Genomic DNA, 26360 nt, shown 5'->3' on the forward strand with positions numbered 1-26360 from the left:
GGGTTAGGTGGATTGGCCATGATAAATTGCCCTTAGTGTCCAAAGTTTCCCTTAGTGTTGGGAGGGGTTACTGGGTTATGGGGATAGGGTGGAGGTGTTGACCTTGGGTAGGGTGCTCTTTCCAAGAGCCAGTGCAGTCTCGATGGGCCGAATGGCCTCCTTCTGCACTGTAAATTCTATGATAATCTATGACCTTTGGCTCGAAGGTCACAGTGAGCAGTCAGCAGCATGGCTACCTTGTAGGCCGCAGCAGTGGTGTTCCGTGCCCATCCACCCCGACCCATCTCCTGGCCACCCCCCAGCCCTGGCAGAAGCCCCCTGGCCAACAGCACAACATGGCGATATTGGACACTTTCCGTACCCCCTCTCTCTCCCTCAGCAATCACGCCGCCTTATTCACGACTTTTCAAAGCACAAGTGAACCTCACTGTCGGGAACTCGCCACAGTGGAGGTAGAGAATCGCAGAGGCACCAGAGAATACCAGGTCAGACCCTTTTATAAAATGCCACGGGTGTTTACTGTACGTGCGGACTGGAAAGCATTGGCATCGCTGTCGTGACAAATTGCGATATGGCGTGAAACCAGTGCCCACCACAGTTTTGGCGTCAAAACCGATTCTCCGCCCAATCGTGTTTCCCGATTCCGGCGTCAGCCGACGGACAATTCCGCCCATGGTCCATCAAACCAGATCCACTCTGTGGTCTGATTTCTCCAGTGCCAACATCAGCTAGGATGAAAGCAATACAAGTCTCTAAATGGTGTTGCATTATGCCACCAATTAAACCTGCCTATGCGACCAAGAGTTTAGATTTAGTGAAAGCATCAATGATGTTTTCTTAGAACCTATGTAGATTACTGGCTGTCAAGGGTGTTAAATCTCATTTCGGGAAACAGTCTGTGCTGCGAGTGAGCAAAATGCACACTCAGCATTCACAAGCTTTACCGATGGTCTCAGTTTGATATTCTAAATTGATGGTGTTTCAACTGAGAGAGATGCCACAACTATACTTGTGTAAAACAGCACGTTCGTATACATGAAATAACACTCCGACAGCTAACAAGTGATTTGCTGACTGGAGAGAGCTGTACGTCTTAATTTACATGTTAATAAAAATTGAAGTTTGTAATAAGATCAACTAACACATGAAAAGCATCACTGCACAATGTCTGATTATATTGGTCCCATTTGTACCAAGAAAAATAGCACAAAGTATGCATTCCAATCATTATAAATACATATATAAAAATTGAGGGTGGGAAGGTATTAAATTTATAATTATTCAACTGGCCTTTTATATACTTTACAATCAACAATGGGACTGAATTCATATTTAGCAGAATGTCATCAAGTATGCTCCATAAATCCTAAACACTTGCAATTCTAATGACCCTTCTAATTGATTACACTATTATCGGCATGGCAATAAGTGGTTGTTTCAGTCTTGTAGAAATGGATCAAAAAAGATGGTTCTCATTTAGCAGATAAAGAATTATCTTGCACTTGCAGCAAAAGTGACTCAGCAACTAGGAGAGGCTGCAATGAATAATTCAATAACTGTGGCCATTGGATGGAGCAAGGATGCACAAGATACATGACATAACAAAGATTTTAATATGTATATTAGAATTGGCCCGAGTCAAATGGACGTGTGGCTTACCCAAGCTAATTTGGTTTACGTTGCATGACTTTACAATTTGGCTAAAATGTCAGCATTATAAAGCCTCTAATTCAAAATCCAAGTTCAACATTAACTTGATCTTAAGGCATCAAGCGCTGAAGTAAGATGCTCTAAAGCCTGAAGTTATGTGAACCTACCAAATATAATAGGAAGCCTGACCTCCAAATTGCTTCAAAGACCAGTTATGTACTTTGAAAGTGTTGTCATTGTTGCAGTGTAGAGAAAGTTATATTCTGCTCTTACCTGGGAATTTGGAGAAGTATGCCTTGTGGTACTTGCTGCCACTCTCATCATTCCAGAAACATGTCGGCTGACATGGAATGGGTTTGGTGCACACCAGCTCGCCACTTTCTCCCCACAGACATTGCCCTATGAACAAAAGTAAACACAATATATTTTTCTGTGAAGTTTATCAAGATAGATTCTTCCAAATTAAGGAATTCTCACTTATGGTAGCATCTAAGAACTAAAATTCAATAGCAACAAGCTGCAGAAGTTAGGTCCAATGCTTGGGGTCAAGTGGAGCGGAGTTGGGGAACAGAACCTGGTGAGTGGAAGAAGTGGAAAATGAGAGTACTGTTCTAGAATTAAAAAGAGAGTAACAGAACGAGCAGCACGGTAGCACACGTGGCTAGCACTGTGGCTTCACAGCTCCAGGGTGGCGGCCATGGAGGAGTAGGTCGCGCATTCGGCAGCTCCCGTCTGGAACGGACTCTCAGACCTTTTTGAGGAGTTTCCACAGACTTTTGGGGCAGATTGGTGAAGCGAACATTGCCAAAAGGATTCCCTCTCGAGACTTCCGGTTGCGGCTATGCGGAGCTAAGTCGCACATTCGGCGGCTCCCACAAAAACGGACTTTGGGGCTCTTTTCAGGGCCCCCAATGGCACTTTTTCGACGTTTCCCGGTGTGGGAAGGAGTTAATAACAGCTCCACATCAGTATATAGCTTTAACTAGGAGCGGGGAGACATAAAAGGTGGTGGTGGACCCGAAGAACGGAGGGAAGAAGGACAAAATGGCGGCAGGCAGAGACCAGGCAGCGTGGATGTAGTGGGCGTAGGAGCAGCAGGAGGGTATCCAGCGCTGCCTCAGAGAGATTAAAACGGACCTGCTAGAGCCGATGAAGGCTTCTATTGATAAGCTGCTGGAGACACAGACGGCCCAAGGGGTGGCGATCCGCGAGGCTCGACAAAAGATCTCTGACAATGAGGACGAGATCTTAGTCCTGGCGGTAAAGGTGGAGGCGCACGAGGCGCTCCACTAGAAATGGCAGGAGCGGTTCAAGGAGATGGAGAAACGGTCGAGGCGGAAGAATCTACGGATTCTGGGCCTCCCGGAGGGGCCGGATGTGAGTGCCTATGTTGTCACCATGTTGAACTCGCTGATGGGAGCGGGGTCATTCCAGGGGCCCATAGAGTGTTGGCGAGGAGGCCCAAGGCTAACGAGACTCCGCGGGCGGTGCTGGTGCGGTTCCATCGGTTCGTCGATCGGGAGCGTGTGCTCAGGTGGGCCAAGAAGGAGAGGAGCAGCAGATGGGAGAACGCGGAGGTTCGGATGTATCAGGACTGGAGTGCGGAGGTGGCGAAGAGGAGGGCCGGGTACAATCGAGCGAAGGCGGTGCTGCACAGGAAGGGGGTGAAGTTTGGCATGTTGCAGCCGGCGCGACTGTGGGTCACCTACAAGGACCGGCACCATTATTTTGAGTCTCCGGAGGTGGCGTGGGCCTTTGTTCAGGTCGAGACAGACTGAGGGTCGGAATGGGCGATTGGGGACTGCGGTGGATATATTATGCCTATTTTATGTTCGGGGGGGGGCCTTTGCATTGTTTTGGGTTTCTTTTTCTCTGTGTTTTTCTCTTCCGGGTTGGGGAGGGTGGATGGGGCGGGTTGGGCACTGTTTTGGTTGGTGGCGGGGCCTGGTAGGTGGAGAGCGCGGGCTTTTTTCCAGCACCGAAGACTGGGGGGGGGCGCGGGGCCGGGGCGGGGAAGCGAGGATTGTTTCCCGCGCTTAGAACGGAGGGGGAGAGCCTGTGGATGGGGAGCGGGAGAGGAGGGTGTGCCACAGAATGGGAGGAGTCGAAGGGGAGGCGGAAGTGGCTGGGGTCAGCAGGAGTCAGCTGACTTGCGGAAGTGCAATGGGGGGAGTAAACCAGCTAGGATGGGGGGGGGGGGTAGAGTTGCTGCTGCTAAGGTCAAGGAGGAGCTGGAGCGAGTGGGGGGGTCGAGACGGGGGTATGCTGCTGTGGGGAACGGGCCAGGTGTGGGGTGCGGGCGTGTGGCTGGCTGAGGAGGGGTCATGGCTAGTCGGCGGGGGAGGGGGCGGGTAGCCCCCTGATCTGGCTGATAACCTGGAATGTAAGGGGACTGAATGGGCCGGTTAAGCGGGCCCGCGTATTCGCTCACCTGAAGGGGCTCAAGGCGGATGTGGGTATGCTCCAGGAGACACCTGAAGGTGGCAGGCCAGGTAAGACGGAGGAAAGGGTGGGTGTCAGGTGTTTCACTCGGGGCTAGATGCCAAAAATCGAGGGGTGGCGATCTTGGTGGGAAAGAAGATGTCATTCGAGGCGTCGAGCATTGTGGCAGATAATGGCGGTAGGTACATAATGGTAAGTGGTAAGTTGCAGGGAGAGAGGGTGGTACTGGTCAATGTGTATGCTCCGAACTGGGACGATGCTGGTTTTATGCAGCGTATGTTGGGTCGGATCCCAGACTTGGAAGTGGGGGGCCTGATAATGGGGGGAGACTTTAACACGGTGTTGGATCTGGCACTGGATCGCTCCAGGTCTAGGACGGGTAGGAAGCCGGCGGCGGCTAGAGTGCTGACGGGATTTATGGACCAAATGGGAGGGGTGGACTCTTGGAGATTTGCAAGGCCGGGGGCTAGGGAATTTTCATTCTTCTCACATGTCCATAAGGCTTATTCTCGAATCGACTTTTTCATTTTGAGTAGGGCGCTGATAACAAGAGTAGAGGATACCGAGTATTCGGCAATAGCCATTTCGGACCACGCCCCGCATTGGGTGGACTTGGAGATGGGGAAGGAGAGGGACCAGCGCCCGCTGTGGCGCTTGGAGGTGGGGCCGTTTGCGGACGAGGAGGTGAGCGAGCGTGTCCGAGGAAGTATAGAGAGGTACTTGGAGACCAACGACAACAGGGAGGTCCGAGTGGGGATGGTATGGGAGGCACTGAAGGGGGTGGTGAGGGGAGAGCTGATCTCCATTAGGGCCCACAAGGAGCGGAGGGAGCGGGGGGCGAGAGAGAGGCTGGTAGGGGAGATGGTGAGGGTAGACAGGGGGTATGCGGAAGAGCCTGAGGAAGGATTGTTGAGGAAGAGGGGCAGCTTCCAGGCCGAATTCGACCTGGTGACCACCAGAAAGGCAGAGGTGCAGGTAAGGAAGGCCCAGGGGGCGGTCTACGAGTATGGAGAAAAGGCAAGCCGGATGCTGGCGTATCAGCTTCGGAAGCGGGATGCAGCTAGGGAGATAGGGGGGAGTTAAGGACAGGGGAGGGAGCGTGTTGCGGAGTGGGGTTGGCATCAATGGGGTCTTCAGGGACTTCGATGAGGAATTGTACCGAGCCCCCACGGGAGGGAGGGAGGGATGGGCTGTTTCCTGGACCAATTGAGGTTTCCAAAGGTGGAAGAGGAACTGGTGGCGGGTCTGGGGGCCCCGATTGGGCTGGAGGTGCTGAAGCATGCAGGCGGGGAAGGCACTGGGGCCGGACGGTTACCCGGTCGAGTTCTATAAAAAATATATGGACCTGTTGGGCCCGCTGTTAGTTAGGACCTTTAATGAGGCAAGGGAGGGGGGGGCTTTACCCCCGACGATGTCCCGGGCACTGGTCTCCTTGATCCTGAAGCGGGACAAGGATCCCCTGCAATGTGGGTCTTACAGACCGATTTCCTTGCTAAATGTAGATGCCAAGGTGCTGGCGAAGGTCTTAGCCACTAGAATTGAGGATTGTGTGCCGCAGATCATCCATGAAGACCAGACGGGGTTTGTGAAGGGGAGACAGTTGAACGCGAATGTGTGGAGGCTTTTGAACGTTATCATGATGCCGGTAAGGGAGGGGGAGGCGGAGATAGTGGTGGCGATGGACGCTGAGAAAGCCTTCGATAGGGTAGAGTGGGGGTACCTGTGGGAGGTGCTGAAGAGGTTCGGGTTTGGGGAGGGGTTTGTCAGGTGGGTTAGGCTGTTGTATGAGGTCCCGATGGCGAGTGTGGCCACAAATAGGAGGAGGTCCGAGTACTTTCGGTTGCACCGAGGGACGAGACAGGGGTGTCCCCTGTCCCCCCTGCTCTTCGCACTGGCGATTGAACCCCTGGCTATGGCACTGAGAGTTGAGGAACTGGAGGGGGTTGTTGCGGGGTGGGGAGGAGCATAGGGTGTCGCTTTATGCGGACGACCTGCTGCTGTATGTGGCGGAACCGGTGGGAGGAATGCCAGAGGTAATGAGGATCCTTCGGGAATTCGAGGACTTTTCGGGGTACAAGCTCAATATGGGGACGAGCGAGCTGTTCGTAGTTCAGCTAGGGGACCAGGAGAGGGGGACTGGCGAGCTCCCACTAAAAAGGGCGGAGAGGAGCTTCAGATATTTGGGGGTCCAGGTGGCCAGGAGCTGGGGGGCCCTGCATAGGCTTAACTTTACAAGGCTAGTGGAGCAAATGGAGGAGTTCAAGAGGTGGGACGCGTTGCCGCTGTCCTTGGCGGGTAGGGTGCAGTCAATCAAAATGACGGTGCTCCCAAAGTTTTTGTTCCTGTTCCAGTGCCTCCCCGTGTTTATCCCAAAGGCTTTTTTCAGGCGGGTTAACAGGGGTATAATGGGGTTCGTGTGGGCGCGAGGGACTCCGAGGGTGAGAAGGGTGTTCCTGGAGCGGAATAGAGATAGGGGTGGGTTGGCGCTGCCCAAGCTCTGTGGGTACGACTGGGCCGCCAATGTGACAATGGTGCGCAGGTGGGTGATGGAGGGGGAGGGGGTTGCATGGAAGAGGCTGGAGACGGCGTCCTGTGTGGGTACGAATCTGGGGGCACTGGCAACGGCGCCGCTGCCGCTCCCTCCAAGGAGGTATACCACAAGCCCGGTGGTGGTGGCGGCCCTCAAAATTTGGGGGCAGTGGAAGCGGCATAGGGGGGAAGTTGGGGCCTCGGCGTGGACCCCATTACGGGGGAAACACCGGTTCACCCCAGGAAGAACAGGTGGAGGGTTTTCGGGATGGCACATGGCAGGGATACGAAGGTTGGGGGACCTGTTTGTGGATGGGAAGTTCGCGAGCTTGGGTGAGCTGGAAGAGAAGTACGGGCTCCCCCCGGGGAACACCTTCAGGTACTTACAGGTAAGGGCGTTTGCCAGATGGCAGGTGGTGAAATTCTCACGGCTACTGCCACACACAGTACAGGACAGGGTGCTCTCGGGGGGGTGGATGGGATTGGGGAAGATCTCGGAAACTTACCAGGTGATGCAGGAGGAGGAGGAGGCCTCGGTGGTGGAGTTGAAAGGTAAGTGGGAGAAGGAGTTGGGAGAGGAGATCGAGGAGGACGTGGGCAGATGCCCTAGGGAGGGCATCTTCCTCTTCGTGCGCGAGGCTCAGCCTCATACAGTTTAAGGTGCTGCACAGGGCACACATGACCGGGACAAGGATGAGCTGGTTCTTTGGGGGTGAGGACAGGTGTGTTAGGTGCTCAGGGAGCCCAGCAAATCACACCCATATGTTCTGGGCATGCCCAGCGCTGGAGGAATTTTGGAGGGGCGTAGCGAGGACGGTGTCGAGGGTGGTAGGATCCAGGGTCAAACCGGGCTGGGGGCTCGCAATATTTGGGCTGGCAGAGGAGCCGGGTGTGCAGGAGGTGAAAGAGGTCAGAATGCTGGCCTTTGCGTCACTGGTAGCCCGGCGAAGGATTCATCTTCAGTGGAAAGATGCAAGGCCCCAAGCGTGGAATCCTGGATCAGCGATATGGCAGGGTTCATTAAATTGGAGAGGGTGAAATTCGCCTTGAGAGGGTCGGTACAAGGGTTCTTTAGGCGGTGGCAACCATTCTTAGACTTTCTGGCAGAACGATAGACATTTGTCAATGGCAGCAGCAGCTTGGGGGGGGGGGGGGGGGGGGGGGGGGGGGGGGGGGCGGGGGTTTACTTTATTTTTGTTTATGTTATTTACACTGGAGGGTCTGAGGGGGTGTGTACACCTGTTGTGTTAAGTCGGGGTGTTAATGTTAATTTATTATTTATGTACAGGGGGAGGGGTTTGGGGGGTTGCTTTTTTTTTTAAGATTGTGTTTTGTACTTAACCCTGTTGGGTTCTTTTTTCTTTCTCATTTTGTTATTGCTATTTTAGGAAAACCTTTAATAAAAATTTTTTTTTTTTTTTTAAAAAGAATATTTGCAACTCGGTCTTGGGTTTAACAGACAAAATATCAAGATTGTGTGCAATATGGTTCAAGAAATCAGGGAAGCAGATGGTACAGATAGTAAGGGTAAAGAGTTAGGCAGTAAACAAAAATTAAGGCTTTGGTTTCCCTACTACTTAGTTGACCAGGTCATCATTCATGACCTTGTCAGACAGGTGGTGGAATAGCATAGAAGTACCATAGAAAGGATGGGGAGGTAGAGATAGACATGATCAGCATGCGTGCAGAACAAATCCATCAGCTGTGGATGATGTCACCAAAGGCAGTATGTAGATAAGAGAATGATTGATTGGGGGTGATTGATCCTGGGGGAAATCTGGAGATGACCAGATTACAGGATTGGTACATATAGATGCAAGGGCTCTTCTTGTTGATTCCCTTGTTTTCCCCTTTATTTTTGCTGTTATCATTTTGATCCTTGGATGCTAAATGGACATGTATCTTTAAGTCAAGCAGGGGAAATGAGGAACTTGAAGGTTACAAAAGAGAACACACTGCTAACTTTGGACAGAAAAACTCAAGATTTTTCGGCACCCAAGAGATGAAATTAAATTAAGTTAAATGAAAATCGCTTATTGTCACAAGTAGGCTTCAAATTAAGTTACTGTGAAAAGCCCCTAGTCGCCACATTCCGGCACCTGTTCGGGGAGGCTGGTACGGGAATTGAACCGCACTGCTGGAGATGGAGTGGGACGTGGTTCAATTGACCAATGAATTGGCCAAAAAGCCATATTCTGCCCGGTAACAGGTGGTGATTGGGTCTTAATGGAGTGGAATGCTTTTCAGAGATCTAAGGAGCACAGTTTGAATCCTGGACAGTCTGGAGAAGGACCTGCTCTCCTCTCTCTCCAGAAAGGCTGTGAGTTGCTGTATTTCTAAAACTGCAGAGACCTGAACGAATCTACAGTGAAATCATTACAGGCTGCAAACAGAGACCTAGACATGAAAATGTACTTTGAAGGAAGGTCTGCTCAAAAACACCCACCTGAAACAAAGAGTCTTTTTCGTTTCACTTATTATTTTCACCCCTTTCCTTCCCTCTGTGTATGTCTGAACTGTATGTATGTATGTCTGAACGGTATGTATATATTTTATGGTGTTATGACTCCGGGTTAAGGGGGCTGGAATTGGCCGCGCCCTGGCCCAGGGTGTCGTAACATGGAACATATTGATACATATCTAAAGAAAACCTTGATATTAATTCTAGAGGCGAAAAGGTTATTGCAGATGCACTCAATTGTCAACATCATGTTGTCAGTTCAGGACATCTGCAGAAGGCATCAGCAAATTTCACACAGCACCACTTGCTGTGGAACTTTATTCAAAACGATTAAATTGTTGTCCGGAACTGCTCGAAAGAAAGATGGCATTTATATATCACTTTTCATGACTGCCAGATGTCTCAAAGCATTTTACAGCTAAGTTTTGAAGTCTGGTCACTGTTGAAATGTCGGAGTCAATATATGCCAGGAAACTCCCACTAGCAGGATTATTCTGTGAGAATGAACAAATAATCTGTTTGAGTGATGTTGGTTGAATGATAAATATTGGCCAGGACACTAGGGATAACTGTGCTGTTCTTCTTTGAAATAGCGCCATATGGGACCTTTTAGATCCACCCGAGTAAGCAGACATTATCCTCCGACCGTGCAGCACCCCATTGGTACTGCACTGGAGTGTATAAATAAATGATTTGGAGGAAAATGTAACTGGTCTAATTAGCATGTTTGCGGACGACACAAAGGTTGGCGGAATTGCAGATAGCGATGAGGACTGTCAGAGGATTACAGCAGAATATAGATCGGTTGGAGACTTGGGTGGAGAGATGGCAGATGGAGTTCAATCCGGACAAATGGGAGGTAATGCATTTTGGAAGGTCTAATGCAGGTGGGAAATATACAGTAAATGGCAGAACCCCTTAAGAACAGTGACAGGCAGAGGGATCTGGGTGTACAGGTTCATAGGTCACTGAAAGTGGCAACTCAGGTGGAGAAGGTAGTCAAGAAGGCATACGGCATGCTTGCATTCACCGGCCGGGCATAGAGTATAAAAATTGATAAGTCATGCTAAAGCTGTATAGAACCTTAGTTAGGTCACACTTGGAATATAGTGTTCAATTCTGGTCGTCACATACCAGTAGGTGGAAGCTTTGGAGAGGGTACAGACGAGATTTACCAGAATGTTGCCTCGTATGGAGGGCATTAGCTATGAGGAGAGGTTGGATAAACTCAGTGATCTCACTGGAACAATGGAGATTGTGGGACGACTTGATAGAAGTCTACAAAATTATGATGGGCTTGGACAGAGTGGATAGTCAGAAGCTTTTACCCCAGGGTGGAAGAGTCAATTACCAGGGGACATAGCAAGGGGAAAAGTTGAGAGGAGATGCGCGAGGGAAGTTTTTTTCAACACGGATGGTAGTGGGTGCCTGGAACTCGTTGCTGGAGGCGGCGGAAGCAGATACAAAAGTGAAGTTTTAAGGGGTGTCTTGACAAATACATGAATAGGATGGGAATAGAGGGATACGGACCCTGGAAGTGTAGAAGGTTTTAGGTTAGACGGGCAGCATGGTCGGCACGGGCTTGGAGGGCCGAAGGGCCTATTCCTGTGCTGTACTTTTCTTTGTTCTTTCAAAGCTTTGATTTCTGTAGTGGCATCCTTGTGAGTCAGAGGCAAGCTTTCAACGCACTGAGCCATGGCTGACACTGTGGTTTTATGTAGAATTCAGTGTTGGGCCAATGTTACTGAAGGATACATTTTGGTACAAGACATCTGAGATTTCACCCAGTTGTGCCCTAGTGCAAATTCTTCAAATCTTTCTACGGTCCCAGCAACCAATCAATCTCAAATTCAGGAGGCACTCGTTCTAGTTACAGACACTTCTGACAGGATTTCTATCCCAGCTGATATATGTGCTGGGACCTTCCATTCCCATCTAAGCGAATGGAAGTTTGAATAGCCCGCTGGATCTGCTGTGGCAGGACCTGCTGAGCCAGGACCTTGTTTCAGCTGTTTCCCCATCTTAATTGATGATTGCGTGTGCGCGCAGGGTATTGACGTGAAAGAAACAGATGATGGGAACAAAATGTGGAATAGGTCATATAAAGCCAAGATATTGCACTAACTTTCTTCGTTCCAAATTTCCACAGCCATCCCTAGGTTTCTCGCTTGTATCTCTCCTCTGTAGACTGGGATGGTAAAGTTCTGGCCCATGAAACATGAAATGATGTCTGTACCACCTGCAGGAAACAAGAAGATAATGACTTTATTATTTTCAGCTTTGTCCCTCTGTTGTAATAACTCAAACCACTTTGCTGTTTGCTCAATTCCCATCTGAAGAGGAGTCCTTTAACAAAAGCAAGTAATTAGGAATGCAACGGAATGTTGCCGTTTATTGCAAGGGAAATGGAATATATAAAAGTTGGGATATTTTGCCACAGTTGTGCAGGGCATTGGTGAGGCCACAACAAGAGCACTGTATACTGTTTTGGTCTCCTTATTTAAGGAAGGATATGAATGCATTAGAAGCAGTTCAGTAAAGGTTCACTCGACTGATAGCTGGCATGGAAGGGAGGGGGATTATCTTACCAGGAAAGGCTGTACTGGCTGGGCCCATATCCATTGGAGTTTAGAAAATGAGAGCTGATCTTATTGAAGCACAAATTCCTGAGGCAACTTGACAGGGTGGATGCTGAATGATGCTTCACCTGGTGGGTGAGACTAGAACTAGGGGGCACAGTTTAAAAATAAGGGGCCCCCCATTAAAGACTGAGATGAGAAGAGTTTTTTTTTCTCCGAGGATTGTGAATCTTTGGAACTTTCTTCCCAGAGGGCAGTGGAGGCAGGGTCACTGAATACTTTTAAGGGAAAGGTAGATAGATACTTGGCCAACAGGGGAGTTGAAGGTTATGGGCGGGATTCTCTAATCCCGCAGTAGAGTGTCCACGCCGTTGTAAACGGCGTCACGTTTTACACCGGCGTGAACGGGCCGCTCCCATGTCTAATTCTGGCCCCTACAGGGGGTCAGCACGGCGCTGGAGCTGTTTGCGCCGCTCCAGCTGCAGGTCCCGGCACGAACTGGGCGCCGTGGCGTCCGCGCATGCACAGTTGCGTCGGCGCCAATGAGGACATGCCGCGCCGGCGCCAACGCGCACATGCACAGTGGCCTCCTTCAACCAGCCAGCCCCGACGCAACATGGCACAGGGGGCCGGCATGTAGGAAAGGAGGCCCCCAGCCACAGAGGCTGGCCCGCCGATTGGTGGGTCCCAATCGCGGGCCAGGCCACATCGGAGACCCCCCCCCCCGGGGTTGGCCCCGTCCTCGCCCCCTCCCCACCCCACAGGCCGCCACCCGACCCTGACACGCCGAGGTCCCACCGGCCCAGAGCAGGTTAGAACGGCGGTGGTGAGACTCGGCTCTTTACTTACGGCTGCTTGGCCCATCCGGGCCGGAGAAGCGGCGGTCGGGCCAGCCGCGTAGAGCGACCCGCGACCGGCACCGCGCCTACGCCGATTCTCCGCACTGCGCGGGCCCGGCGCGGGGCTGGGAGAATCCCGCCCTGTGTGTGTGTGTGTGTGTGGGGGGGGGGGTTAGAGGAGTCGAATGGCATAGTCCTATTTCATATACACACGTATAATTCTAAATCCCATATTCACAAACAAAATACTGGAAATACTTCAAATTGCTCATACTTGTAGAAAATGGTCGCAAACAGTTTATTTTTTTAAATCTACAGCGCCAAAGACAGCATAGCTCACACAAGCTGAATGTTTAAACTACATTGAGAAAAGCTGCTCCACATTTAACTGTATGCATACAAATGCTTGGTACAAATATTAACAAGGATTCCAAAGCTCTACATCACATCAAGTTACTGAATGCAAATTGTCCCTCTTGTAACAAGTTTTCTAGCATTGCAATGATTTGGGTTTAAGTGTCCTTAAATTTTTTTTATAAATGTTTTTTATTGGGTTTTTGAATAAAGTATATTTACCGTATGTACACAAAATAGAATACACACACATATATATATATATATATATATATATATATTAGAAGAGAAGGGAACACACAAAAAACAAAACAAACAACAAAAAAGTTAAAATAAAATAACTGGTAGGGTATTATGTGCAAGCTCAACAACAGCAGCTCTGTACAATTAGCAGTATTGTTTTTAGCACAGAAGTAGGCACCTGTTTGTGGGGAGGGGGAAACTGGGGGGGGGGGGGGCACATATACATTTGGGTGCCGGGGAAACAAATACAGAACAATTACAGAGGGCAATACGCGAATGGATCTGGTGTTGGTATTATCGCTCGCTTCTCCCGGACGGTTTTTGCTGCCGTTGTCGTCTCGTGATCACCTCCGCTTCAGCCGTTCGTCCCGTCTTTCACCCAGATTTTCCTTGTTCTCTGCTCCTGTAGATGCTAAGTTTGTTATTATTTCCCGTGCCCTCCTTCCGGCTGTCATTCCCTTGCCTCCCCCCCCACCTCACTGGTTCCCCTCTATTGTTCCGTCTCCTCCCTCTTCCCTCCTCCTCCCCCCCTTCTCCTCCCCTCCCCCCCGCCCCCCCCCCCCCCCCCCCATTCTCTTGTGGTTCGCCTTTCTTTTCGCTTAGGTTTAGCTGCTATTCCCCCCCCCCCCCCCCCCCGGTCTATCCCTCCCTCCCCCACCTCGGCTACTTTCCCCTGATTCTTGGCTACCTGGCTATTCTTCTGCTTGTTCGTTGGCCACAAACAGGTCCCGGAACAATTGGGTGAATGGCCCCCACGTTCTGTGGAAGCCATCGTCTTGACCCTCGGATGGCAAATTTGATTTTCTCTATTCGGAGAGATTCTGAGAGGTCGGACAGTCAGATCTGATCTGATACCCCGAAGACCGCCACTTTCGGACATGGCTCCACCCTTATCCCCACCACTTTGGACATTGCCTCGAAGGAGGCTGTAAGTGCCCTTAAATTTAAGGTAAGATGAATGGGGTCATAATATCTGCTCAGAAGTCTGCCTGACAGTAAGCGCGAGTGCTTGGATTGCTAAAGATCAAAAGCAGGCTTAAGTTGTTTTACTGAAAAAAGCTGCAAGGCACTTGCACACGGGAGACAATGGCAAAGCGGAGACGGAGAGTCTCCAAAGTTTGAGAAATTGCTGAGAATGTCAGTTTGTAAACAACTGTGCTTTAAACTGGTCCATTTAGATCCAAGATGAAAGAGTTGGGCTCTGATGGAGAGCTAAATAGCATTTCTATCTAAATATGATGCCCGTATGATTCACATCACCATGGGGAGGAAAGCCACGGAAGCCATTGTAAAGATCAGGTTACATGCTTCCCTACAGCCTTTTGGGGGTCTGCCTGAATGTGGAGAACGAGGGAGCAGCTGGAGGCCGAAGAAAAGCCTCTCTGGTTCACCGCACAAGAATGTGGGTGGAAGCTCGAGCTCAATTTAAAAAGACTAAATTCATGGGGAGGTAAAGCAAGCAGAGCTTAGGCTCCAGGGAGAGTCTCCAAGAAAAGACGATCTTATTGTGAAAGCAATTCTAAGATTTTACATTACCATGCTGAAATAAAAAAACAGGGATACATCCACGGACATTAAGAACCACTTTGGATTGATTCTAGAAAATGTAAATGTTTACGTAAAGGAGTGCTATGATCCTTGGACAGTGCCTAGGTTGTGGAGGGAGATCCGGTTAGGGACCAACAATGTTTTGTTTAAAGTAGATAAAGTTTGAGATTCAAGACGCTCACCGGGTAAATAAAGACACCAGGATTCCACAGGTTTTGAACACACAAAAATAAACTTGACTACACAGTGCAGAAAGATGAGACAATTTAAATGATCTATCTTGTCGACTAATATTCAAGGGACTCCTGGTGCGGCGGCACGGACTAGCGCCCACATCTCGAATGGCTCCCGCGCAGGCTCCGGCACCTCTGGCTTATCTGCCCAAAGGGAAACGTCTTCTATTTTCAAAAAAACCCCACAAAAATTGGCAGAAAAACTTGAGGAATACAATTGTTCCTTGATGTGTGTAAAAGAATAGCTGTCTTCCGGGGCGACCATGTGCTGAGCGGTCGCATTCAAGGTGGTTCCCATATGAAAACGTTAAAACCAACCTTTTAACTCCATCGAATGGGCACCAAAATTATCCAGGACACACCCCCCACAACCTAACCCCCACTGACCACAACAAAAGAAATTACGAAAAAGTAAAATGACCATCTGCCCACAAGGAAAGTCATCAAAGACGAGGGGAGGGAAACTTCAACCTTGGAGCCGGCAGCCATACGAGGTGGCACAGAAACAGGAAGGGCCGTCACCATGGAGTTCTCAACGTAGACCCAACCCAGGCGCTGATGAACAAATTCAAGGGCTTTAACACCACTGAACTCCATAGACACAGAGGAGCAAAAAAAAGAGACCTCCTGGCAGCCGTAGAGATGGCAGTGGAAACGGCAACGGTCCTCATGAGGGAGGCGATGGTCAAAATGAAGTGGCGGCTGGAGGCCCAAGAATCAAAGACAAGAGACCTGGAGAAGGCCCCCACAGACCAAGGAGAGCAAATCACAGCACTGGATACCGAGGTGGTGAGCCTGATCAAGACCCAATGGAAAATCGATGACCAGGAGAATAGGTCTCGCCCCCAGAATTGAGAATAGTGGGGCTGCCGGAAGGAATGGAGGGAAAGAACCCCACGGAATATGTCTCAGATTTTCATGCAACTGGTCGGCAAAGAGAGCTTCCTCAAGCCCCTGTAGGTGGACTGCGCCCACAAGCCGCTTCGGCAGCGGCCTAGAGGCGAGGAACCACCACCCTGTACAAAAGCAAGGTATGGTTTGGCATGCTCTGCCCTGCCAGGTTATGGGTCACATACCAGGCAAAGGAGTACTATTTTGATGCCACTGACCATCCAGGATAATGGTCTGGATAAACAGTAAGAGCGTACATGGCAAGAAGACGGAGTGCAAAATGCCAAGAGAAAGAAAGACATGATTTTGGCGGGAGAGGAGGAGCTGGTTTGTCAATTTCAGCGGGGGCAGTGCGGAAGTGATTGCTGGGAGGTAAGTCTGTGCTTTAAAAACACTTGTCTTTGCAGGGGCAGGCCAGTCGATTTCGGCGGGAGAGGAGGAGCTGGTTTGTCAATTTCAGCGGGGGCAGTGCGGAAGTGATTGCTGGGAGGTAAGTCTGTGCTTTAAAAACATTTACCTGGTCCCGTTTTCGGTCCCTCTTTTCTGTTTTTAAAAAATATTTTAGTATTTAAGGCGGGAACCCGCGGACCTCTGAGAAGACCCTCACCAATAAATTCTGGTGGAGAGGAAACCCATTGGTGTGAGGTAAGTACCATATTTTAATATTAACACAAAGAAGGTAAGTAAGTGATTTTTACGCATTTTTACTTTTGTACCTTTTTCAAATTGTGTGTGTCGGGGGGGAAACTGAAGTGAAATCACAGAAGCTGTGGCCTGAGTGGCTGATTGGGATTCTACACTAAATTAAAAAAACTGAGCATTGGTAACTAATTAAACATAATTACGGAATTATAATTTAGAGGATATCTAAGCCAGAGATCGGAGAGTACTATATTTAGCTTTCGCATTTCTATTAGAAATCTAGTGCTAGGAAACAGATAGTCAACTGTAACTTTGAGATTTTAAAAAATATATATTTTTTTTAAAAAAAAATTTTAATTTAAATTTTAATTTTAATTAATTGACGCAATGTCAGTTAGAGGGGTGCTGTGCTCTGACTGTGAGATGTGGCAGGTCCAGGAGGCTTCCAGCGTCCTGGATGGCTTCATCTGCAGAAAGTGCACCCAACTGGAGCTCCTCACAGACCGCATGGTTCGGTTGGAGCGGCAATTTGATGCACTTAGGAGCATGCAGGTGGCGGAAAGCGTCATAGATCGCAGTTATGTAGATGTGGTCACACCCAAGGTGCAGGCAGAGAAATGGGTGACCACCAGAAAGGGCAGGCAGTCAGTGCAGGAATCCCCTGTGGTTGTCCCCCTCTCGAACAGATATACCCCTTTGGATACTGTCGGGGGGGATAGCCTCCCAGGGGAAAACAGCAGCAGCCAGAGCAGTGGCACCACGGCTGGCTCTGATGTTCAGAAGGGAGGGTCAAAGCGCAGAAGAGTAATAGTAATAGGGGACTCTATAGTCAGGGGCACAGATAGGCGCTTCTGTGGACGTGAAAGAGACTCCAGGATGGTATGTTGCCTCCCTGGTGCCAGGGTCCAGGATGTCTCCGAACGGGTAGAGGGCATCCTGAAGGGAGAGGGCAAACAGGCAGAGGTCGTTGTACATATTGGTACTAACGACATAGGCAGGAAGGGGCATGAGGTCCTGCAGCAGGAGTCCAGGGAGCTAGGCAGAAAGTTAAAAGACAGGACCTCGAGGGTTGTAATCTCGGGATTACTCCCTGTGCCACGTGCCAGTGAGGCTAGAAATAGGAAGATAGAGCAGCTAAACACGTGGCTAAACAGCTGGTGTAGGAGGGAGGGTTTCCATTATCTGGACCACTGGGAGCTCTTCCGGGGCAGGTGTGACCTGTATAAGAAGGACAGGTTGCATCTAAACCGGAGAGGCATAAATATCCTGGCCGCGAAGTTTGCTAGTGTCACACGGGAGGGTTTAAACTAGTATGGCAGGGGGGTGGGCACGGGAGCAATAGGTCAGAAGGTGAGAGCATTGAGGGAGAACTAGGGAATAGGGACAGTGTGGCTCTGAGGCAGAGCAGACAGGGAGAAGTTGCTGAACACAGCGGGTCTGGTGGCCTGAAGTGCGTATGTTTTAATGCAAGAAGTATTGCGGGTAAGGCAGATGAACTTAGAGCTTGGATTAGTACTTGGAACTATGATATTGTTGCTATTACAGAGACCTGGTTGAGGGAAGGGCAGGATTGGCAGCTAAACGTTCCAGGATTTAGATGTTTCAGGCGGGATAGAGGGGGATGTAAAAGGGGAGGCGGAGTTGCGCTACTGGTTCGGGAGAATATCACAGCTGTACTGCGAGAGGACACCTCAGAGGGCAGTGAGGCTATATGGGTAGAGATCAGGAATAAGAAGGGTGCAGTCACAATGTTGGGGGTTTACTACAGGCCTCCCAACAGCCAGCGGGAGATAGAGGAGCAGATAGGTAGACAGATTTTGGAAAAGAGTAAAAACAACAGGGTTGTGGTGATGGGAGACTTCAACTTCCCCAATATTGACTGGGACTCACTTAGTGCCAGGGGCTTAGACGGGGCGGAGTTTGTAAGGAGCATCCAGGAGGGCTTCTTAAAACAATATGTAGACAGTCCAACTAGGGAAGGGGCGGTACTGGACCTGGTATTGGGGAATGAGCCCGGCCAGGTGGTAGATGTTTCAGTAGGGGAGCATTTCGGTAACAGTGACCACAATTCAGTAAGTTTTAAAGTACTGGTGGACAAGGATAAGAGTGGTCCTAGGATGAATGTGCTAAATTGGGGGAAGGCTAATTATAACAATATTAGGCGGGAGCTGAAGAACATAGATTGGGGACGGATGTTTGAGGGCAAATCAACATCTGATATGTGGGAGTCTTTCAAGTGGCAGTTGAAAGGAATTCAGGACCGGCATGTTCCTGTGAGGAAGAAGGATAAATACGGCAATTTTCGGGAACCTTGGATGACGAGAGATATTGTAGGCCTCGTCAAAAAGAAAAAGGAGGCATTTATCAGGGCTAAAAGGCTGGGAACAGATGAAGCCAGCGTGGAATATAAGGAAAGTAGGAAGGAACTTAAGCAAGGAGTCAGGAGGGCTAGAAGGGGTCACGAAAAGTCATTCGCAAATAGGGTTAAGGAAAATCCCAAGGCTTTTTACACGTACATAAAAAGCAAAAGGGTAGCCAGGGAAAGGGTGGGCCCACTGAAGGATAGGCAAGGGAATCTATGTGTGGAGCCAGAGGAAATGGGTGAGGTACTAAATGAATACTTTGCATCAGTATTCACCAAAGAGAAGAAATTGGTAGATGTTGAGTCTGGAGAAGGATGTGTAGATAGCCTGGGTCACATTGAGATCCAAAAAGAAGAGGTGTTGGGTGTCTTAAAAAATATTAAGGTAGATAAGTCCCCAGGGCCTGATGGGATCTACCCCAGAATACTGAAGGAGGCTGGAGAGGAAATTACTGAGGCCTTGACAGAAATCTTTGGATCCTCGCTGTCTTCAGGGGATGTCCTGGAGGACTGGAGAATAGCCAATGTTGTTCCTCTGTTTAAGAAGGGTAGCAAGGATAATCCCGGGAACTACAGGCCGGTGAGCCTTACTTCAGTGGTAGGGAAATTACTGGAGAGAATTCTTCGAGACAGGATCTACTCCCATTTGGAAGCAAATGGACGTATTAGTGAGCGGCAGCATGGTTTTGTGAAGGGGAGGTCATGTCTCACTAACTTGATAGAGTTTTTCGAGGAGGTCACTAAGATGATTGATGCAGGTAGGGCAGTGGATGTTGTCTATATGGACTTCAGTAAGGCCTTTGACAAGGTCCCTCATGGTAGACTAGTACAAAAGGTGAAGTCACACGGGATCAGGGGTGAGCTGGCAAGGTGGATACAGAACTGGCTAGGCCATAGAAGGCAGAGAGTAGCAATGGAAGGATGCTTTTCTAATTGGAGGGCTGTGACCAGTGGTGTTCCACAGGGATCAGTGCTGGGACCTTTGCTCTTTGTAGTATATATAAATGATTTGGAGGAAAATGTAACTGGTCTGATTAGTAAGTTTGCAGACGACACAAAGGTTGGTGGAATTGCGGATAGCGATGAGGACTGTCGGAGGATACAGCAGGATTTAGATTGTCTGGAGACTGGGGCGGAGAGATGGCAGATGGAGTTTAATCCGGACAAATGTGAGGTAATGCATTTTGGAAGGTCTAATTGCAGGTAGGGAATATACGGTGAATGGTAGAACCCTCAAGAGTATTGAAAGTCAAAGAGATCTAGGAGTACAGGTCCACAGGTCATTGAAAGGGGCAACACAGGTGGAGAAGGTAGTCAAGAAGGCATACGGCATGCTTGCCTTCATTGGCCGGGGCATTGAGTATAAGAATTGGCAAGTCATGTTGCAGCTGTATAGAACCTTAGTTAGGCCACACTTGGAGTATAGTGTTCAATTCTGGTCGCCACACTACCAGAAGGATGTGGAGGCTTTAGAGAGGGTGCAGAAGAGATTTACCAGAATGTTGCCTGGTATGGAGGGCATTAGCTATGAGGAGCGGTTGAATAAACTCGGTTTGTTCTCACTGGAACGAAGGAGGTTGAGGGGAACCCTGATAGAGGTATACAAAATTATGAGGGGCATAGACAGAGTGGATAGTCAGAGGCTTTTCCCCAGGGTAGAGGGGTCAATTACTAGGGGGCATAGGTTTAAGGTCAGAAGGGCAAGGTTTAGAGTAGATGTACGAGGCAAGTTTTTTACGCAGAGGGTAGTGGGTGCCTGGAACTCGCTACCGGAGGAGGTGGTGGAAGCAGGGACGATAGTGACATTTAAGGGGCATCTTGACAAATACATGAATAGGATGGGAATAGAGGGATACGGACCCAGGAAGTGTAGAAGATTGTAGTTTAGTCGGGCAGCATGGTCGGCACGGGCTTGGAGGGCCGAAGGGCCTGTTCCTGTGCTGTACATTTCTTTGTTCTTTGTTCTTTGAATGTGGGAGGCGGAGAGCATAGAGTCTCACTCTATGCAGATGACCTGCTCCTCTACGCGTCAAACCCCCTAGCCAGCAGGGAAAAGATAACCGGACTCCTCAGGAGGTTCGCCACCTTCTCAGGTTACAAATTCAACCTGGGAAAAAGCAATATCTTCCCGGTAAACCCCCAAGGGTAGTGGAGCTGGAGGAACTATGATCAAAGTAACCCAAACCAAGTTCAGGTTCCTGGGGATCCAAGTGGCCCACACCTGGAAGAGGACCCTCAAATGGAACCTCTCCATCCTGGTGGAGGCGTTGAAGAGGGACCTGTAAAGATCGGACTTGCTCCCTTTTTCGCGAGTGGGAATGGTACAGAAGATCAAAATGAACATACTCCCTAGGTTCCTCCTCGTATTCATCAGATCGTTCCCGATCTTCATCCCCAAATCTTTCTTCACCAAGGTCAACAAATTAATCATGGCGGTGGGGAAAGAGTTCCTGGAATAGGGAAATCCATTCTACGGGGGCGGCAGCAGGTGGGAGGGCCTGGCCTTGCCAAATCTTCTGTTCTACCACGAGGCAGCCAACGTGGAGGAGACAAGGGGGTGACTAAGGGAGCCGGAGGTGGACTGGGTCTGAATGGAGGAGGCCTCCTGCAGAAGAACTTTCTCCGAGCGTTGGCCACCGCGCCACTCCCGGCCCTCCCACACACACACACTCCAGGAGCCCAGTGGTAATAGATACCTTAAAGACGTGGAATTAATTCAGGTGCCCATTTTGAACTGGGCGAGATGTCCACAGGGGCCCCATCTGCAACAACCACAGGTCTGCCCTGGAAGGGTATGACGCTACCTTTGGGATGTGGGGAGAGAAGAGAGACAGAGGACACTGACAGTTGAGGACATGTATATGGATGACAGACTGGCAACTCTGGGAGAACTCAAGAGGAGCTCCAACTCCCGAAAGGGATCAAGCCCAGGTATTTGCAGGTGGGTAACCACCTCTACAAGGAGGCAAAACTTTCTTGGACACAATAGTAGGAATAGACTGGTTAGGGGATGACAAGTGCAGCAACACATACAGGAGACTCATAGAAAAGGTCAGGAATCCACTGAACGAGACCAGACAAAAGTGGGGGGAGGAACCGGGCATGGAGATAGGGGGAGGACTCTGGAATGAGGCGCAGTACAGAGTCAACTCCACCTCCTCCTGTGCGGGGATAAGTCTGATGCAGCTCAAGGTAGTGTATGGAGCACTGTTTTTTATTTGGGAGATAGCTTTTATTTGGACAAACTCCAAATAGCTATTCCACCAATAAACTATTCCACCAATAATCTAAAAGGTCTCGTTAAGTCCATCCTGGTTTTGAGTTAGCCTTATCGCAAGTTTAGGTTTTAGCCTCACTAATGGAAGAGATTGCTGGACCTTTGGCTTTGATTTTTATGTCACCATTGCCTACAGGAATAGTGCCAGAGGACTGGAGGTAGCAAATGTGGTCCCTTTGTTCAAAAAGGGGAGCAGAGACAACCCCAGCAACTATAGACCGGTGAGCCTCACGTCTGTAGTGGGTAAAGTCTTGGAGGGGATTATAAGAGACAAGATTTATAATCATCTAGATAGGAATAATATGATCAGGGATAGTCAGCATGGCTTTGTGAAGGGTAGGTCATGCCTCACAAACCTTATCGAGTTCTTTGAGAAGGTGACTGAACAGGTAGACGAGGGTAGAGCAGTTGATGTGGTGTATATGGATTTCAGTAAAGCATTTGATAAGGTTCCCCACGGTAGGCTATTGCAGAAAATACGGAGGCTGGGGATTGAGGGTGATTTAGAGATGTGGATCAGAAATTGGCTAGCTGAAAGAAGACAGAGGGTGGTGGTTGATGGGAAATGTTCAGAATGGAGTTCAGTTACAAGTGGCGTACTACAAGGATCTGTTCTGGGGCCGTTCCTGTTTGTCATTTTTATCAATGACCTAGAGGAAGGCGCAGAAGGGTGGGTGAGTAAATTTGCAGACGACACTAAATTCGGTGGTGTTGTCGACAGTGTGGAAGGATGTAGCAGGTTACAGAGGGACATAGATAAGCTGCAGAGCTGGGCTGAGAGGTAGCAAATGGAGTTTAATGTAGAGAAGTCTGAGGTGATTCACTTTGGAAGGAATAACAGGAATGCGGAATATTTGGCTAATGGTAAAGTTCTTGAAAGTGTGGATGAGCAGAGGGATCTAGGTGTCCATGTACTTAGATCCCTGAAAGTTGCCACCCAGGTTGATAGGGTTGTGAAGAAGGCCTATGGAGTGTTGGCCTTTATTGGTAGAGGGATTGAGTTCCGGAGTCGGGACGTCATGTTGCAGCTGTACAAAACTCTGGTACAGCCGCATTTGGAGTATTGCGTACAGTTCTGGTCACTGCATTAGAGGAAGGACGTGGAGGCTTTGGAGCGGGTGCAGAGGAGATTTACCAGGATGTTGCCTGGTATGGAGGGAAAATCTTATGAGGAAAGGCTGATGGACTTGAGGTTGTTTTCGTTAGAGAGAAGAAGATTAAGAGGAGACTTAATAGAGGCATACAAAATGATCAGGGGGTTAGATAGGGTGGACAGTGAGAGCCTTCTCCCGCGGATGGAAATGCCTGGCACGAGGGGACATAACTTTAAACTGAGGGGTAATAGATATAGGACAGAGGTCAGAGGTAGGTTCTTTACGCAAAGAGTGGTGAGGCCGTGGAATGCCCTACCTGCAACAGTAGTGAACTCGCCAACATTGAGGGCACTTAAAAGTTTATTGGATAAGCATATGGATGATAATGGCATAGTGTAGGTTAGATGGCTTTTGTTTTGGTGCAGCATCGTGGGCCGAAGGGCCTGTACTGCACTGTATCGTTCTATGTTCTATATGTTCTATATAGGGAGTGGGTCTGATTCGAAGTGTATATTTGCGGACATTGAGTGTGAACAGCATCGGGCAGGCCACAGTAGCCTCCATGGTTTAAGTATTCAACAATACTTATTATAGAGATACATTAAGGTTTTATTTAAGCATGACCTATAAGACTATCGTGGAAGATCCCTTACCTCTGGAATGTAAGCCCAAACATAGTTTGACACTTTTAGGAAAGGAGAAGCAACGAGAGATTAAAAATTTACCAAAAATGTGCCAAGTAGCTCAATGGGTAGAGTCGGTCACTGGACAGATGTGTCAATGTTCCTTCCTTCAAAATGTCTGACACATTTAATATATTAATTCTTGGATTTCATCTTTACAGTAAATGGCGAGGAAGCGAAAGTAATCCACGCTGGTGAGCATTCCCAACACTGAAACTGAGCGAGCAGACCGAATACGATGTGCACAATAGCACCACACAGTGGTATCCAGCTGCAGCAGCTATGCACGAGTCACCATTCTTCCCCAGCCACAAATTTTACGAGACAAGGTGATGGGCTCCATGGGAGGGCAAAAAAATTATTCCCCATCTCAAGGTTGTATGTGAGTCATTATAAATTTTGCAGCAATATAGTTTACTGAAAACCGAGAAGCAGTGTAGTCATTACCCTCAACCGAAACATTTACAATGGGCATAATAATGTCCCCAAACTGAAAATTAGAGAGGAGAAACGGCTGTTGGAAATTAACTTCTTGTTTTGAGGAAATAAACTTGCTCAAATATATTACAGGTAATAATCTACGATGACCACGTAGACGAATTGTCTATACGTGCAGCGATCAGCTAGTCACGTTTCCTGCATATTTATACCTTTTGGGAGTAAGCCTGCAAGCTGTTATTTATTATGACTCAAAATCTATTAATTCCAACTCTGTTCAGCCAAAGAAGTACAACATTTTTAGCATATTACAATTTAGGTTTTATGTGCATCGTGTCCTTGACACTTTTAAATCTTATTGTGGAATGGAAGAAGATCGAAGGATGCTGCAATCAAGAAAACTGTTGAACTATCCATCACAGCAAGAGCAAATCAAACGCTCTGCTACACACCACAAGGTAAAGTTAAGCAAATAAATAACCAGCGATGGTCTGATTTGGCCTGGCTATTAGTTTCCACCGCGACACAACTACTCAAATATTTGAATTGACAGATAAGGTACAATTTATCTTGTGCTGGAAATGGGACTGGCGGGTCTTCCATCAGCTTTGTGCTATGGAGGTCTCATTTGGATTGTACAGTGAAGCCCGAGGTTGATGCAGCAGCACGATGCGTAGAAAGAACTGCTGCTATCGGCAGCACATCTATTGTTGCATCTCTGTTGAATTTACTTAATTAATCTTATTAAGCCCCAAGTAGGTTTCGGAAATATTGCGCAGCAATAACCAACTGATTGTGAAAACCAGCATAATAGTAGATGGTAATTGTCAGGGAGATCAAAATGATCAAATCGTAGACAAAGTTGGCTTCAGCCTTCAATACGCCTTCAGATGAATTACGTTTTGCACGCCACCAATGTAAAAGCTAAATTAATTTTCCCAATATATCTACATATTCACTGCAATGCTTGAACACCCATTTCCTAATAAGGAAAAGTCATCCAGTAATTTTGTATACCCTCATCTCTGGGGGAACTATTATTTCTCAGAGGTAAGAAAATGATTGCAAACATGATTAGCACAAATTATAAAAACAAATGTAAGCATGCCAAAAAAACAACCATTTATCAGTGTATTGAAAATGCATTAATTACCCCACAAAGGAATTCACTCACTCACACAAACTGGAAAGGCCACGCTTCGGTACAGCAACTCAAACAACGCATTCCAAAATAGTCTATATGATTAATTTAATTTGCCTCAGAAAATCACATAAAGCAATGTTCCAGTACTGTTAGCTGCTTTGCATTCATTTAATTATAGAACATTGTCAAGTGATATCATAAATCATTTAAGTTTGGAAAAAAACCATTGATTTAGTAGTGTAATTTACTACTTTGAATTTATAAGGACCAACCTATTACCAGGAGGTGGAGATCAGCCATGACAGAAGGTGATTAAAGCTAACAGCAGAAAATGAAATGAGTTTTTAGGAGATTTAGCCATGTACCAGTTGATTCATCTTGCAGCTTTGAGGGGCCTGGCTTGTTTGAACTATGAAGTAAGCTCTCGTAACTGATACAAAAAATTTGTTTCAATTAGATCTCTTATCCCCTACATTTTTCCCATTCCTTACCACATCCCTATTTGCGACTGTAAGGATCAACAAGACCTGGATTATTCCGCAAATTTTCAGTTCAGGGTTCAACCTAGTCATGCAGGAGGTGCCATTTTGTAGGAATAGTAATGTTCCTCCAGACAGTAAAAACAGTCCATTTTTGCAGCCTTGTTAAAATTTACAAAGCCCACCCGATATATCTTGGCAGATTGGATTGCCAGCCACAGAGGGACTGAACCTATGACCCACATTTCTGTGGCTCAGGAATCCTTTACACTTTTTTATTGACAAAACAGTACTTAAACACAGCAATGCTTACTTTCAGTGTTAACTGAATACGCTGATCCTGCAACAACAACAAAAAAATCTGCGTTTATCCTTTACCACGGGGGGCTGAAGTTAATTATTTTCTGCAAATTCATTGGTGCAATCAGTGAAATGTAATAGCAGAAAATTGGTCAACGTTTTACACACAATC

At 48.3% G+C, this 26360-nt stretch overlaps 1 protein-coding gene across 1 annotated transcript in view; it reads right to left on the reverse strand.

The window, feature by feature from the left end:
* Positions 1-26360, reverse strand: part of aacs (acetoacetyl-CoA synthetase) — a 234282-nt gene that overhangs the window by 14264 nt on the left and 193658 nt on the right. Inside the window, exons 13-14 of the mRNA XM_072495803.1 lie at positions 11208-11321; positions 1924-2049 (exon numbers count right to left, since the gene is read on the reverse strand). Coding sequence (XP_072351904.1) covers positions 1924-2049; positions 11208-11321 — 240 coding nt within the window. The remainder of the gene's footprint in view (positions 1-1923; positions 2050-11207; positions 11322-26360) is intronic.

This window comes from Scyliorhinus torazame, chromosome 1 (genome assembly GCF_047496885.1).
Source record: "Scyliorhinus torazame isolate Kashiwa2021f chromosome 1, sScyTor2.1, whole genome shotgun sequence".
Lineage (NCBI taxonomy): Eukaryota > Metazoa > Chordata > Chondrichthyes > Carcharhiniformes > Scyliorhinidae > Scyliorhinus > Scyliorhinus torazame.